The sequence below is a fragment of the Labeo rohita genome, chromosome 18 (genome assembly GCF_022985175.1).
Source record: "Labeo rohita strain BAU-BD-2019 chromosome 18, IGBB_LRoh.1.0, whole genome shotgun sequence".
NCBI classification, from domain to species: Eukaryota; Metazoa; Chordata; class Actinopteri; order Cypriniformes; family Cyprinidae; genus Labeo; species Labeo rohita.
The window spans coordinates 22,958,113-22,974,021 of record NC_066886.1 but is presented as its reverse complement, the minus strand read 5'-3'; the positions used below and the strand labels follow the sequence as shown (position 1 = coordinate 22,974,021).

At 36.1% G+C, this 15,909-nt stretch overlaps 1 protein-coding gene across 1 annotated transcript; it reads left to right on the top strand.

Moving 5' to 3' along the window:
* The first annotated feature begins 9,443 nt into the window (after positions 1-9,443).
* foxf1 (forkhead box F1) lies at positions 9,444-15,304 on the top strand. Its single transcript, XM_051135575.1, has 2 exons — positions 9,444-10,638; positions 11,812-15,304. The coding sequence occupies exons 1-2, from the start codon at positions 9,657-9,659 to the stop codon at positions 11,973-11,975; spliced, it is 1,146 nt and encodes a 381-aa protein (XP_050991532.1). The 5' UTR covers positions 9,444-9,656; the 3' UTR covers positions 11,976-15,304.
* Positions 15,305-15,909: the final 605 nt, after the last annotated feature.

Here is a 15,909-nt window from a genome sequence, read left to right as displayed (position 1 = left end):
ATCATTCAAACTTTGTCAAATTCCGTGCAAATCATAGGGGCATACAAAAAAACTTTCGGGGCTCCAGCCCCGAATGATTAGCCCTAGCGACGCCCCTGTTTTCTGTGATAAAAACGGGGTTTTCGTGTAAATGAGAGGCCAAACCGCAGGGAAATATCTGCTTCTTCCCTTCGTGTAAACGGGGCCATAAATGACAAGTTTTTTGAAAACGATGTTGTGTGCACAATGTTATTATTGAAAACGGAGGGGAGGAAATATTCGTTTCTCTAAATACCCGGCTATGTGTAAATGTGGCCAAAGTCTTGATTGTCTTGACTGAAATCCTCCTACTCCCAAACTATGCGGCTTCTCTGACTTCGTCATCGACCTGAAACATGTCGCCCTCACGCAGATCTCTCCTGTCACCCGATCCTTACTAGAAACTGAGATATTACTTATAGTTAGTAACGTTCATAAAGTAAAATCAAAAATGTGTATTAATAAAAAAAGAAAAAAAATCACATATAAGATGCAAACAATGTACATAAAATGTAACTAGACAGATAGACAGATAGATAGATAGATAGATAGATAGATAGATAGATAGATAGATAGATAGATAAATACAAATAATGCATTTTAGCATGAGAATACTCACTCTCAAAATTGTCGATGTAATTCTAAATATATAATTTGAAGCCCTTCTCTTTCTTAGTGTTGAGCTGATTGCCTCACGATACGATTAACGTCATTCACAGTTATCCAGGGAATCTCTTGTAAACAGCGAGTGAAGTACGTCATCCTCTCCTGCGGCATTTTCACACAGTTATCGCCAATAGCGAAAACGGCTTCCGGTGCTGCACCGGATGTAACTGAGCGGGCTGAGACCAAACGCGGAAGTGATCGTGCATAGAGTCAATTGCTTCCGCCCTGCGAGGACGTCTCGACCAAAGCCGACGCGCAGTGGAGCACGCACGCCGCCGACAAAGTTCAAATGGGTTGTTCAAATGACCTTTTGCGGCTGCGCGTTCGGTGTGAAAGCCGCTTAATGCATTATACAATGTTGAAGTTTACAACATAGAGGTGTGCCTGGTTCGGTTACAAAAGCAAATTGCGAGCACTTTCCACGGTAGCCCGTGCTAACTTGTCGATCAGCCACTTCAGCCGTTTCATCGTCAGACTCTGGCTGGAATTGTTATGGTAAAATCGATGCCATCTTTTCTATGTATTGACAAGTATGCAGGGCTGTCAGTCAGTTATGGCAATGGGCGTTTTGTTCTCCGACACGCTGTACTCGGTAAACCAATCATAAAGGACTGCGCCATCTGACCAATCACAGCAGTGAGAGCTCACGGAAAGGAGGGGTTTAGAGAGACTGATTCTTTGAACTGCTTCGTACGAGTCCTTTAGGAATCATTTAGAAATGGGGTAAAATTAAATCTATTTTTGAAGAAAACTGAAGTGTTTTTTGACCTTGCATACATGTAAACCTGTTTTAGGAGTCTCATGAAACAATATTAGCAACCTTTAAAATGGCATAATAGGGGCACTTTAAAAAAAGATCCATTAAAAGATTTTTTTTTCCATGATCCAGGACTTACTACAGGTTCGATTTTGCCAATATCCTCCTTACGGTGTGCACATTACACAAATATCTTTTATTTTTATTTATTTTTTCTTCATGTTCCAAAGGTGGTAGTATGTTGCTAGTCACAAGACTGACTTACTACATGTGAACTTTTGCCAATATCTTCCTTACTGTATGTACCATTTACAAAAAAAAAAAAAAAAAAAAGTAAGAAAGATATTAGCAATCTTTCACCTAGTAAGTCAGTCGAGTCACTATGTACTACAACCTTTGGAACATTAATAAAAAAAAAATCTTTAGGTCAGGGGTGCCCAACCCTGTTCCTGGAGATCTACCTTCCTGCAGAGTTTAGTTCCAACCCTGATCAAACACACCTGTCTGTAATTACCAAGTGTTCTCTCAGATCCTAATTAGTTGGTTCAGGTGTCTTTGATCAGGGTTGGAGCTGAACTCTGCAGGAAAGTAGATCTCCAGGAACAGGGCTGAGCACCCCTGCTTTAGGTGAATTACAGTAATTACTAAAGAATATCTACATACTGTATGTACAGTAAGAAAGATATTAGCAAAATTTCAACTGTAGTAAATCAGTCTGGCCACTGGGAACATACTACACGAAAAAACTAATTTTGGCGAACTGTAAATTAGCAGATGTCCCTTAAAGCAGCATCTGCAAATATGCAGCCAAAATCAAACCTAAAACTAACTTTAAAGCGCTTGGTTTTCTGTAGTAAAATGTGGGTTGTAGGCTCATCTGCTAAACTGCAAATAGTATATTTTATTCATTTTATGGTGAATTTGATCATTTGTTATGACTGTCTTGAGGCCAGTGTTCGAATTGAGGCATTAAGGGACCCCCCATAGCACCCAAAAAAATATACCTGGGGGGTCCCCTGGTTTTTCAATAAAAATATAATACTTAAAACATAAAACTAGTGAAAATGGAAATGAAATTTGCATTTGAAATTTGGAAAGATTCGATTGCTGTATTAAATTTAGACCTGCTCACGTTAAATCATATTTTATTTCTATGCGGTTTTACAGTGTTGCGCATTACAACCAATCACACACGACTCTGTTGAGTTTAGAATGCAGTGGCCAATCAGAGGCGTTCAGAATGATCATTGATGAAACCCGGAGTTTTATTCAGATTAAAGTCGCGAATTCCCTCATCATAAGCAACAAAGTGCAGATATACGAACTATGTAAGTAAGATATTTATTTATCATACAGTGTATGGACAGCTTCATTGATTATAAGAGGAGTTAAGAGTGCTTTAAAACTCGCTAGACTAACTGTGCTCATTTAGAGTGCGTTCTTTCACTGCGCAATTCAGTCTATTAAAATGCATTTTCCCAAAATTCAGGATATGGGGGCAGAAAATGTATATTTATATCATTTCATATAGTAAATCAATATCACACGAAGAGTGCCTTTTTTGTTTGTTTTTGTTTTTTTGCAAAAATCACAAATGTTCTCAAATATTGATTTTATACAACCGTTTAATAAACCAGAAGACATTATTAAGAGGCTTACGTTATAAACACCATATTGCCTATTTTTTCATTACAAACACAGCCACTACACTGTCTTGCGTCTCTTAACAACATGAAGGTGTTCGTTCCTGAATAAATCAACCGTTTAAATGATTCGGTTCAATCGCAATGACTCACTTATTAACTGTGACTTACTGACACCTACTGGCAGTTGTAATTTCACATTTAAAGTAACCTTTAACCTTTTAGGATTAAAATATGCAAACATTTTTCATGCATTTGTAACTGCAGGTTAAATGCATTCATGTCCTGCATTAAACAGTGGGTAAATACATCTAAATGCCATTTCAAATGCAGCATTTGTTTCTCTATATTGAAAAGATACATTTTGTTAGTAATGATTTTATTTATCATATTTCATATTTAGGGTTGTTGTTTTTTTTATGTGTGTGTGTTGGGGGGGACTGACAAATTCGAACACTGCTTGAGGCTATAAACCACGTTAGGTGTCTTCTTTATGGAAAATATGTTTAACGTACAGTTTTGCGCTTACGTTCATATTCTGATTTAATCTGACATACACGTCGAGGCTGCATTCTAAAAGTCTTATAAAATTTGAAGGCCATGGCAGTTCTTATATTTACGTTTATATTTATGCATTTGGCAGGCTCTTTTATCCAAAGTGACATACACTGCATTTAAGGTATACTGCATTAACCAGGCCAATCATACATGTGCCGGGCTTTGTCCTCAATGTCTCACTCTTGGCAAGCAATGTGTCACATGATACCTATTTTCAAAGATGCATCGCTGGGACCCCCTCTAAGCAGGAAATGCTATAAGTTATTTTTCCCACTGTGGTCTTTCACCCCAGAGCATGGCTGAGTTACAGGCTGGGTTGCGTTACCCTTCCAAATAATTCCACAACTCCTCATTCCGAACCTTATTTCCCACAGAGCATGATGATGTGCCCTCGGGCTAAAAATTACTTGCGTGGAGTCTACTTGGCTATCATGTTGTGAGATGCCAAATGTACTAGTAGCAAAAATGAAAGAAATAAAAAATGAAAAAAAAGAAAGAAATAAGAAAGGAAAATCCACAACACAACAGAAATGATAGAATAATAGAAAATTACAGCACAACCAAAACTAAACATTTTCCAGCCTCTCTAATAACAGCATCATGTTCAGTTTGTTGGTTGGACTTTAATGTTTTGGTTCTCTAAATAGCTGCATTAAAGTTTGTCAAAGAACAGTTCACAACTGGCTTGCATAACAACAGTTTCCTTTGTTGTTTAGGAATTTTTAATTGCTCATTTGGAACTGGTCCTCACACACACACTCTAACACAAGAAAATCCCCCTCAACAGAGACAAAGAGGAAGAGAGTAAAGCCACCACATTTTACAAATACAGAACGCATGCGAACTGGTTTCACCATATGCTCTCATCAAACTCAAATCAGTCCAGTACAAACAAGTCCAACCTGCACCAGAATGCTGGGTGGGCCTCTCTCTCTCCTCACTTTAAAGTTTTTTCTGTCTGGTCAGACACATGTCTGTGATGTTTCCTAAATGATGTGCATTGTGCAGCCAAGGATAGGGCTGTGTTTTATTCCAGGAGCCTTTGAGAGAACAAACGCCAAAGTAAGTCGCGAGACTATGCCGGCTGCCATGTGTGCAGCTCCACAGATGCCTGGTCCACAGCAGCCTAGCTCTGCCCACCACTGGCCCTCAGCAGTGCGTGCGATATAAAATGCCAGTTTTATAGTGACTTCTCTAGTATTCTAGCCAGGGGATAAATTGCAGCGATACTTCTTTTATTACTCCATGCCACTCAATAATTTTTAGTGTATAAAAAAAAAGTTTGACAACAACCAGTCACAGAGAGTCCTGCTGAAGGTAATGCCATCATAAAAGCATTGTCCCTCATGACTCTCAGAGACAGAGAAACTGGTTTTATTCTTCTGTTTTTAATATATGTGAGGAAAAAAAATGTAAACACATTCATTAAAGACTTAAAGGTTGCAACAGTAAATAAAGGTAACTTAGAGTTGTCATTATTGCACAAATTCAAATTGTATTATCAAACTTTACATTCATATTATTTATTAATTTAAATTTACTGCCAATAAAGGTTTTTTTTTTTTTTTTTGGTGCTTTTGTATGCTTATTCTGACAAATACATAGCAAGGCAATATGCCACTGTTTATATATATAAATGTTTATTTGTATTTTATTTGAGGTTTTTATGTGCAGTTGTCACATAATCATAGCTGTCAATCACGTCTGTCAAACCCCAAACAGGACAAACTACCGACTAATTTATGTGGCTCATTAAAATGATATTATTTTTTTTATATCTATCTATCTATCTATCTATCTATCTCTCTCTCTCTCTCTCTCTCTCTCTCTCTCTCTCTCTATATATATATATATATATATATATATATATATATATATATATATATATATATATGAAAAAATATAAGGGAAAAAAAAGACATTCGCGCGTGTGTGAAAGCCGGTTATTTCTTCTTCTCAATCTCCCAATCTTTTAAACATTTTTAACATTTTAAGCCCCGTTACACACTTGTCACCGTTAAAAAAGAATGTCCGACTCTACATCCTATTTTTATATCAAACTAAATTTCCGGTAGATTGGGAAAAAAAAAAAAAAAAAAAGTCCAAGAGTCCAAATCAATGATTACTACCATCTTGAATTGCTATAATTAGGCCTGATACAAGCGGACCATGAGATATCACAGCATCAAACAGTTTTTCCTACTTCAGCTATTTGCCTTGGTATCTTTTTTACATATCAGAATAGTTCCATTACTATTCAATTATTCCAGCAAACCAAAGAAAACACTTAAAACACGCTTCGGTAGAATGCTATCTTTGCCTCTAAAGTTCCAATCAGCTTCTCTTGTTCTGTTCTAGAAGGCCACTGACAAATTCTCGCCAAGTAAATTAAAAAGCCATCCGCAATGACTGTGTTGATTACAGCCGCAAATCTGTGCCTCAAATCAATGAACACAATCGAAGTAAGTTGTGTGTGTAATCCCATCGTTTCTTATTCACATAAACAGCACTTCAACAAAAATATACGCGCCCACCTACAGAGAGAGTGAAAGTGATGGGGACTGGGCACCCTCTCCAAATCTAGACGGTTTTTATTGCATGACATGCTGTATGACCGAAGCCACGCGTGAAACAAACTCTTAGACTCATCTAAAGTGCATGCAATAGCTATATATATATTTTTTTGTGTGTGTATATATATATATATATATATATATATATATATATATATATATATGTATGTATATACATACATATACATATATATATATATATATATATATATATATATATATATATATATATATATATATATATATATATACAAAAGCTCGACGATGTTTATTTACTGCTCTGGCAAACGAAGAAGAAGAAAAAGAAGAAGAATCGCAAACTATACAAACATGTCATTTTATTCGAGATTTGACTGGACTCATTTAACATTAAAATTGTAATTAAAGACTTTCAGACAGGTATTTTGTCAGAAATCTCAGCAAGCCGACTGTTTGTCTGTCTGTCTGTCTGTTTCTTTCTTTCTTTCTTTCTTTCTTTTTTTTTAAACTGCAAAAACAAGTGCACTACAATATCACTGCAATATACAGCTACAGTGATTACTACAATTTCACTTTCAATAACTATAGCGGCATAAGTGCAATTAGGGAGGTGTCACGCGGCAGTGAACTTGTGGACCTAGAAGCGGTCAACCCTTGACTGATCCGTCTGTCACGCTTCTTTTCAAACAATTCACGTCCAGCCTTTAAGTGAACCTTCGGAGTTCACCATGCTCCAGAATTAGCTCTCTGTTTCCACACCAAAAATATAGCCGTCATATACTGGCAGTCAGTTCAAGAGATGTTTTGGGTCTGTACTGATCTATAACAACCTAAGCATGTGCCATACTATCAGAAATAATTTATGTTCGCCATTTAGCCCCCGCCATTTAGCCCCTTAAGTAGTTTCCTCATTAATATAAGCTGAATAAATAATACCACATTTCAGTGTTTACAGATGCGTAACGGCGGTTGAATCCATTAACTTTTCTGTGGACATAATTCATATTGATAATTCATATTGTATATCACAATTGGGACATTTTAGCCATTAATGAAATTAAGTTACAATAACGTGACTACTAAAATCTTAAAGAAGCAAATCAGTGACGAATTCATTCGTTTATTATATGTGCTTTTGTTACTTTTAATTGTACACGTAGTAGGCTATTATCTAACACTAACAGTACACAAACAGCTAGTGACGCCGGTGTTCTAATAATGAATTTAGCAAAACTGAGTTATGTCATGCTAGCGTAGTCGAACAATGTGGCTTTCCTCTTTCTAAGTGGCCGGGGGCGCAATGTGTCATATATTTTATTGCAAGACGTCATGGAAAATGTGAACATTGACTGGGACAGGAGGACGAATCAGTCTATTATTATTATCATCATTATTATTATTATTATTATTATTATTATTATTATTATTATTATTATTATTATTATTATTTTCTTAAACCAGGTTTTAGCAATGTTTTTAATCCACTCGGTTGTTTGAACTTAGCAAGCAGAAAATCGTGTTGTTTGTGTGCACATCCCCAGGTGAAGAATGTTGCCATGCTTTAGGTCGCAAATCGATTAAACAACTAGAGTCGTATTCCGTATACATTTGAGGATGCATTATCTGTGGAGTTAATGTGAGAGTGATCAGGAGACAGCAGTAAAGGAGTGTTAAAACTAAAGGCCTTAACAAATGAACTCATCAACCTTAATTAAAGGCAGAGGGCGAGCGCATACTGGGTGGTCCATAGTGCTGATAAATGTACGGGGCGCTTTGCAAGCATTAAAAACAATACCTCTATCAATATGCATTCCTGCACTTAGCAGAACCATGATCCAAACCTTCAGGGTACTAACTGATAACGGAGATTTACTCCTGAATGTGGACATTTCTTGTGCCACGACGCCAAGATTTATGCCAATAATGAAATTATATGAAAGTCAGTAAAGACTTTATTCTAGATTAGTCTTTTTCAGTTTGCCAATAACAACTTAAACTTCTGTGTAGGCTGCATACGTGAGTTCGTTATTAATGTATATCGTATCTTAAAAAAAAAAAAAAAAAACACTCTCAAAGCATTAGTGCTGCATAGAGATAAAAACATATAGACTATACGTCCCCAGTGACTAAATTAGACTGAAACTTCGATACAGATATTACATCCGATAGACAGCAAATAATGAAGATTTAAGAAAAAGAAAGAAAGAAAGAAAGAAAGAAAGAAAGAAAGAAAGAAAGAAAGAAAGAAAGAAAGAAAAAACCAAAGGAAAATTTCTGCAGCATGCTGATCCACATTTACCTAGCCCATGACGCATATATTTTGCTGTCTTGTCCTTAACGTTCACAATTAGGCAAATCAGTGTCAGTCATTTGATTTGACTTCAGCAAAGCAAAAATTTAGGTGCAGATGTTAGAGAGGTGTCGTGTAAACTTGCCTTGATGAAGCGATACAGCTGAATGTTGCAGTCTTCAAACGACCTTCCATTAACGCGATGTCACCCAAAACTTCAATTCTTCCACTCCTACACAGTTTAGGAATCTTACAATTTACATGTAAAACTCAGAATGCGGACGTGACTTTCTATGTGAATTAGCTGCACTACCGAGGCTTTTCAACTTGATTTTTTGATTTGAAAAGCTTAGAGAAAGTGTTTACAGGCTGCAGTATAAACATCCTGTCTATGTTCCTGTCTACTTTAGGTGGGGGGAGAAACAATTTTCAACCGATTATGGGCTTTTTCTAAATGGTGTTATTTCTTAAAAAAATAATAAATAAATTCTTACAATACATAACGCGATTTTGCAGCTTCTAAACTTCCCCCAGACCAACTAATTTTGTCAATATGAGAATGCTTTAAAGTACAAAGAATTTAAATTACACATTACATTAATAAATGAATCATTTATATTGCGTTAATATTATTAAAAAAAAAAAAAAAACGAAACGAAACGCCGTGATCATCCAGCGGTGTTGCGATACTAAAAGTTGATTTTTTGTTAGTTTAAAATCATTTTGTATTGTATTTTAAGTCTCGGTGCCAATGTGCACAGAATATGCTATTTAATTAACAATAAATAAGATTATAAACGCGCCTTATTTAATAGTGATGTAGTTGTGCGGATGTCGGTGAAACCCACCTCAGCGGAGCTGACAGTGGGAGGGACACTGGGCGGTCCATGAGTACTCTGACGTGCTCATGCTCAAGAGCCTGAGAGGAGCTGATGGAAACAGATAAGTAAAAGCTCAACTCTTAAAGGAAGAACAAGAGGACAGGATCTGAAGCCGAAAGAATCTCTTTTTCCCTGCAGTATTCAGTTTTATGGTGCGTATTACTATCACAGGGTAGTGCGCAATTACGCATAACCAGAGAGAGAGGGGTCATTACATTGGTTATTAATATAAGCAGCGTAAAATCGCAGTATTTTTGATCGTGGATTTTGACTTGCGCGGGTGCTTGAAGAATGACTGCTGAAGTCCAGCAGCCCTCTGTGCAGACCCCTGCTCACAGTAGCCCCATGTCGGAGAAACCGCACGGACAGACGCCTGTGATGGAGACCTCCTCTTCCTCATCCAGCACCAAAACAAAAAAGACGAACGCTGGAATCCGTCGTCCTGAAAAGCCTCCGTACTCTTATATCGCTCTCATTGTCATGGCCATCCAGAGCTCTCCGACCAAACGACTGACTCTGAGTGAAATTTACCAGTTCCTCCAGAGCCGCTTCCCGTTTTTTAGAGGCTCGTATCAGGGCTGGAAAAACTCAGTGCGTCACAATCTGTCTCTAAACGAATGCTTTATTAAGCTGCCCAAGGGTTTGGGTAGACCTGGGAAGGGTCACTACTGGACAATAGACCCGGCCAGTGAGTTCATGTTCGAGGAGGGATCTTTCCGCAGGAGGCCGCGGGGATTCAGGCGCAAATGTCAGGCGCTCAAACCTTCCATGTACAGCATGATGAACGGGCTGGGATTCAATCACATACCCGAATCCTATAACTTTCAGGGGGGCGGCGGGGGCCTGTCTTGTCCTCCAAACAGTTTACCTTTGGAGAGTGGGATTGGGATGATGAATGGACATTTGGCCAGCAATATGGAAGGAATGGGCTTGGCAGGACACTCCATGTCTCATCTATCAACGAATAGTGGACATTCCTACATGGGCAGTTGCACGGGATCCTCGGGGAGTGAGTACCCCCACCACGACAACTCTGCATCGCCGCTTCTTGCCAGCGGGGGAGTGATGGAGCCGCATGCCGTGTATTCTAGCACAGCCTCGGCCTGGCCTCCAGCGCCCCCGGCCTCTCTAAACAACGGGGCGTCTTACATCAAACAGCAGCCGCTCTCTCCGTGCAACCCTGGAGCCAATCCGTTGCAGCCAAGTTTACCCACACATTCTCTGGAACAGTCCTATCTGCACCAGAATGGCCACGGAACCACCGACCTTCAAGGTAAATGTTTTAAAGATAATTTGACCCCGACAGACATGTGTAACAGAAATATTTTATCTCTTTATTTGCTTTATAAGGCATTCATGGATTATATTTTTAATAACACATCTGAAGCTAACAACAGACGAGCTAAAATTATGCTGCATAACGACATAACGTGTGCAATTATATCTTCCTCTTAAGTTAGTATGTACCACATTTTCACCAATGTTTATTATTTTGTAGAGAAACTGGTGAATACAGAATCACTGCACTTAATACACCTAACACTGGCACAATAATGCGAAGTGTGATAAAAGATAGATAAAAGACAAAATAAAATGAAATAAAATAAAATAAAATAAATACTTCAACTATGGATTTCACGGGAGCTTTTACAGCATAGTAAGCATGTACAAGTTAGTTCACATAATAATACCATTCTGTAATAATACACACAAATTCCGAAGTGATTTTCATTAACAACCACTGGAGTGAGCAATGCGTGCCAGAACTTTCATTAAAATGATTCCAACCAGACTTCCATATATTACCAGACTATATATATATATATATATATATATATATATATATATATATATATATATATATATAATTCCAACTTCATGTTATATATATATATATATATTTACGGTGTATTAAGTTGCGATATAGTATGCCTATTCATTTGTTTTAAGTTATTAACAAAACTTAAGAAAATATTTATCACCGCTCGATCCTCTAGAAAAGCGAAGGTCAAAAAATTATACCCCGCATTTGTTTTCATTCAATAGTCACTGAATCTGCAAACAAAACTGTGGATTTTAGTTTGATAGACAATACTTTACCATCAGAACATTTTAGGAGATGCAGAAATATTTTCCGCTGAATGCACGACTGAATATCACAATGTTTATCTCCGAAACAATTTATTTATCATTACTTTAACAACAACAACAACAACAATAATAATAGTAATAATAATAATAATAATAATAATAATAATAATGACGATTATGATGAACCCTATATAACCACTAAAATAACATTATTCAACGTTTAGCAGGTTAATCCAAACATTAAATGTATTCATAAAGAGCTTAAATGATCAACAAACTAACCCAACATGTTAAACTAAAGGTGAATTCTATGCAGGTTTGTAACAACGCAGTGCTTTATTTTCTGTGTCCGCAGGTATACCGCGCTATCATTCCCAATCTCCCAGCATGTGTGACAGGAAAGAGTTTGTCTTCTCTTTTAACGCCATGACCTCTTCATCGATGCATTCGCCAGGGAGTAGCTCGTACTACCACCATCAGCAGGTCTCCTATCAGGACATCAAACCCTGTGTGATGTGACAGCACTGTTACATGCAACTACTCTATGCAACGACGAGCAACAGCGTAAATAGACCCATATGAACAATGGAGAAGTCTGTAAATGGCTCTTTTGGAAAGGGACATGGAAAACGGAATTAAGAATTGTCGTTTATTACTAATCAGAACTTGGCAATGGAAAAACATTGTTAGAAAATTACAAACTCAGCTGAGGAGCACTTCATAAAGGCCGATTCGCTCTTTCTAGAGATTTCAAAATGGAAATGGTCTCTGCAAATAAGGCCGGGGACAAAATAAAAAGCAAGAGCATCTCCTTTCCAACAGCTCGGTACTAACTCTGCTGGCGGATGACTACCACACTCGGAGATGCAAAGATGAGTGAAACGCTCAAATGTTGATATATTGTTCTTAAAGTCGAGTTTGTATGAACGTTTTTCCACAATAATTTTCATTTCGCTTTAAATGGTGAAAACGTAAGAACGCGAAATGAAGGCACTTTTAAACCCTAAAGCGCAATTTATTTATTCTTGTCAAATGTTTAATGTTAGGCTACAGTTACAGCCACAGTATTGACCGCTTTATTGGCAATATTTGCCCAATGTATCATGAAGGTTAAATATAAGCACTGTTAGTTATTTCGATTTTTTTTTATTTAGTTGTACATATATATATTGACACGTCTTATTCCTCAAGCACTGTATAAACTGTACATGATGTAGGAAATATCTATTAGTATGATTTTTCCCTGTTTCAATTACTTTAAACATTAGTTGATGTAATACTTCAGTTCTACTGAAAATTAAAAAAAAAAAAAAAAAAAAAAAAAAAAAAAAGATTGAAGTTTGCAATACCTGTTCAAATTATGACTTTTCTAAACAATATATATTGTTTATGTTTTGTGGATTTATTTTTTATAGAATCCTATAGATTTGTGAATTAAATCTCTGCAGTATTCTTATGATATTAGGCTTATGATTGTAGAATTTAAAGACATAGGCCATAATCCATGACCCATAATGCCGAATGAAGATAGTGCGAACTTCAATAATATTAAGTTTTAGCATATTCTTCATGACTGATTTTAATCCAGGAGAGAAGCTGACTAAAAAAAAAAAAATTAAATTAAATTATACCTACAAAACCAAGCTATTTTATAATTCGAGGGCGTTCACTAGTATATCATAAAACGGAATACTGTGAACAAATTTATTTCAGTATATCCAGTTTAATATAATTATCTAATACAAAAAGCCAAGACGCGGATTTACTAATAAATGTTGTCTTGGTGGAACTGAAAAGGCTGAAGATATTCTATAAGTAACATTCCTATTCTACAGGGAAAACTAGTTTGAAAAAATAAATAAATAAATAACTACAATTACTCTTTTTTTTTCTTTTTTTTTAAAATACAGAATAAATACAGAATAATAACCATTTATAAGGAAATATTGATATGATAACAGTCACAAGCAATAAAATAATGTTTGCTTTACTCAACTTTAAATATGAAATTAGATTTCCAGAAATATGACCTCGAAGCCAGTGTAATAAATTTACAATTAAGCAACAATTTTACTGAATTAGTAACGAAACAATTATTTTTAAATTTGCTATATGAATCTTTTGTTATAGAAGATTTTGGTGAAAATACAACAGATCTCGCTGGGACAGTCGATCCGTTCAGTATAATACTAAATATTTAAACAATCAATATTAAAATCATCATGAAATTGTTTGAATAGCTAATAATATATGGATAACACATAGTAACTCTTTTTATTTAGGTTAAGCAAAAACAATTTTCTTGCCATAAATATATCAGAACATTTTGTTTCTGGGTTCTATGAGAACTAGAGAATAAAAAATATTTTTGAAAAAGGTTGCCCCAGGACATCAGACTTTAAAACGTCTCAAAGTCTCTGTGTGTGTGTGTGTGTGTGTGTGCATATGTGTATATATATATATATATATATATATATATATATATATATATATATATATATATATATATATATATGGTTTGAGGTTTTATTTTTATGAGTTATATCCGGCTAAAATGAGGAAACAAACGGTTAAAACAAATCAATATTGGCAGAGCGTCTGGAAATCTTACAGGGGCCCTCAAGCGGACACAGTGTTGACCCCTGCACGAGCGCACACACTCTGCTATTAGTGCGTGGCCGTGACCATGAGCTGAACTCGCAAAGATTCCCGTGGATGTTTACATGATCTCAGGGGCTACACATGAGCAGAGCAAAGTTATCACACTCTTACTCAGTCAATGTTTCTCAGGGCAAGTGTATCACTGACACACAATTTAAATTAATGACTACAAAAAACATTAACAAATTACCAATTCTCTTATTAATTAATTGGTTATTGACTATTAAATATCTGTATAACACACTTCCTTTCCTGTATGTTGTCACGCTGGACAGAACCTACCATCAAACAGTCTGAGTTAAGTTTCGCCATATCATTGTAAGCCTAAGTAAATCGTATAAACACTGTAAAAACTGGTAATTACCTTAAAGCGCTATGCTATCTGATTTGACAAATAAAATGCTTTGTTGGTATAAATTATTGTATTTTGGTTGATCCAGCGATATAGATAACACATTGTTTATTATCTGTAAAAACAATTAATTTAATTATTACCATTTTTGTAGTGCAACCATACAAATCATGTATCGAAATCATGCGTGGTTTTGGGAAACTCCATAATTTTCTTGCGCTGTAGGCTGTATTTTGCCGTAACGATTGGTCTAAGTCGGATCTAGTTCTCTACTTGCAAAATTCCCTTATTATTATTATTATTATTATTATTATTATTATTATTATTATCATTATTATTATTTTTAAGATTCCCCAAAATGCACTTAACATGAACGTGCGAGCACGAGCTTTCTGCTAAAATGTAAAAAATAGGGACTTGAAGCAATAGCTGCTATGGAACGGCAACGGCGTTCTGGCATTCTACTGCGCGTGCGCGACTTCAACTGTAACTTCATGATGTTGTAATGTAAGCGTATTCTACAGAATAGCTGATGTGCCGTAGTAAGTAAATGTTAAGTTTAATGGTATTTGGCATTGTAATTGTATCTGTATATCATTTAATGCCAAAATCAACCCTTCTCTTGCTTTTTTAAATGACATTTTTTTGTACTTGTCAAATCATTAAATGATCCATTATCATCTTTATTTGTTGCTTAGTGATTTGGCTACTGCAGTCAACACTTTATTTCCTGCAGCCGTTGCCATTCTTTCAGCAGTTGCTGCTTAAAGTCCATATTGGTCTACAACGTTACCTGTATAATATTAATTATAATACAGCAAATTAATTATAATATTAATTTACTTAGAGAAAGGGTTTGTTATTTGTATTTTATATAATATACAAATCAAACTAATTACTACAAAAATATAATGTTGTTATTACTTATTCTTACAGGTTTGTTCATTTAGCATTTTAAGTCTACAAACAGGGGTCTGGGGAATCAGGTGGCCCCATCTGATATTGGCGAATCATATTTGTCAAAGGCTTCAGTGTGTTTGTGTTTGCAAAGGTTTCTATTTACATCGTGTTTTGCAGCGTAGAGCAATGTAGACAATCACAGACAAATCTGATGATTTCTTGAACGCAATGGCTGGTATCATAGTCCCAGGAGTTTTTGTTTATTGCAGAGTTCTGTGCGCTGGCCAATCCTCTCATGTAAGAGATTAATTGGGCAGAGAGACACATTGATTATAACGGAACTTCTTGAGATCACTATGAACTTAAGTGAATGACAACCTTTTAATAGTTATAAAAGAAGCACTGTTTGTGCGTTTTATAGATTATATAATGCATTCAGAATTGGAATAAAAAGCTTGTTTTTCATGCTGCTAAGAGAACCAGCGGCCACATACAGACTGCAGGGTGTCAGGAATGACATCCGTGTAAATGCGGGAGTCA

What these genes read in the sequence shown, in the direction of transcription:
- foxf1 (XM_051135575.1), top strand. Translation starts at nt 9,657, where the DNA reads ATGACTGCTGAAGTCCAGCAGCCCTCTGTGCAGACCCCTGCTCACAGT. An exon ending in CGGAACCACCGACCTTCAAG is followed by an intron (nt 10,639 to 11,811) that starts GTAAATGTTTTA and finishes CTGTGTCCGCAG; the next exon opens with GTATACCGCGCTATCATTCC.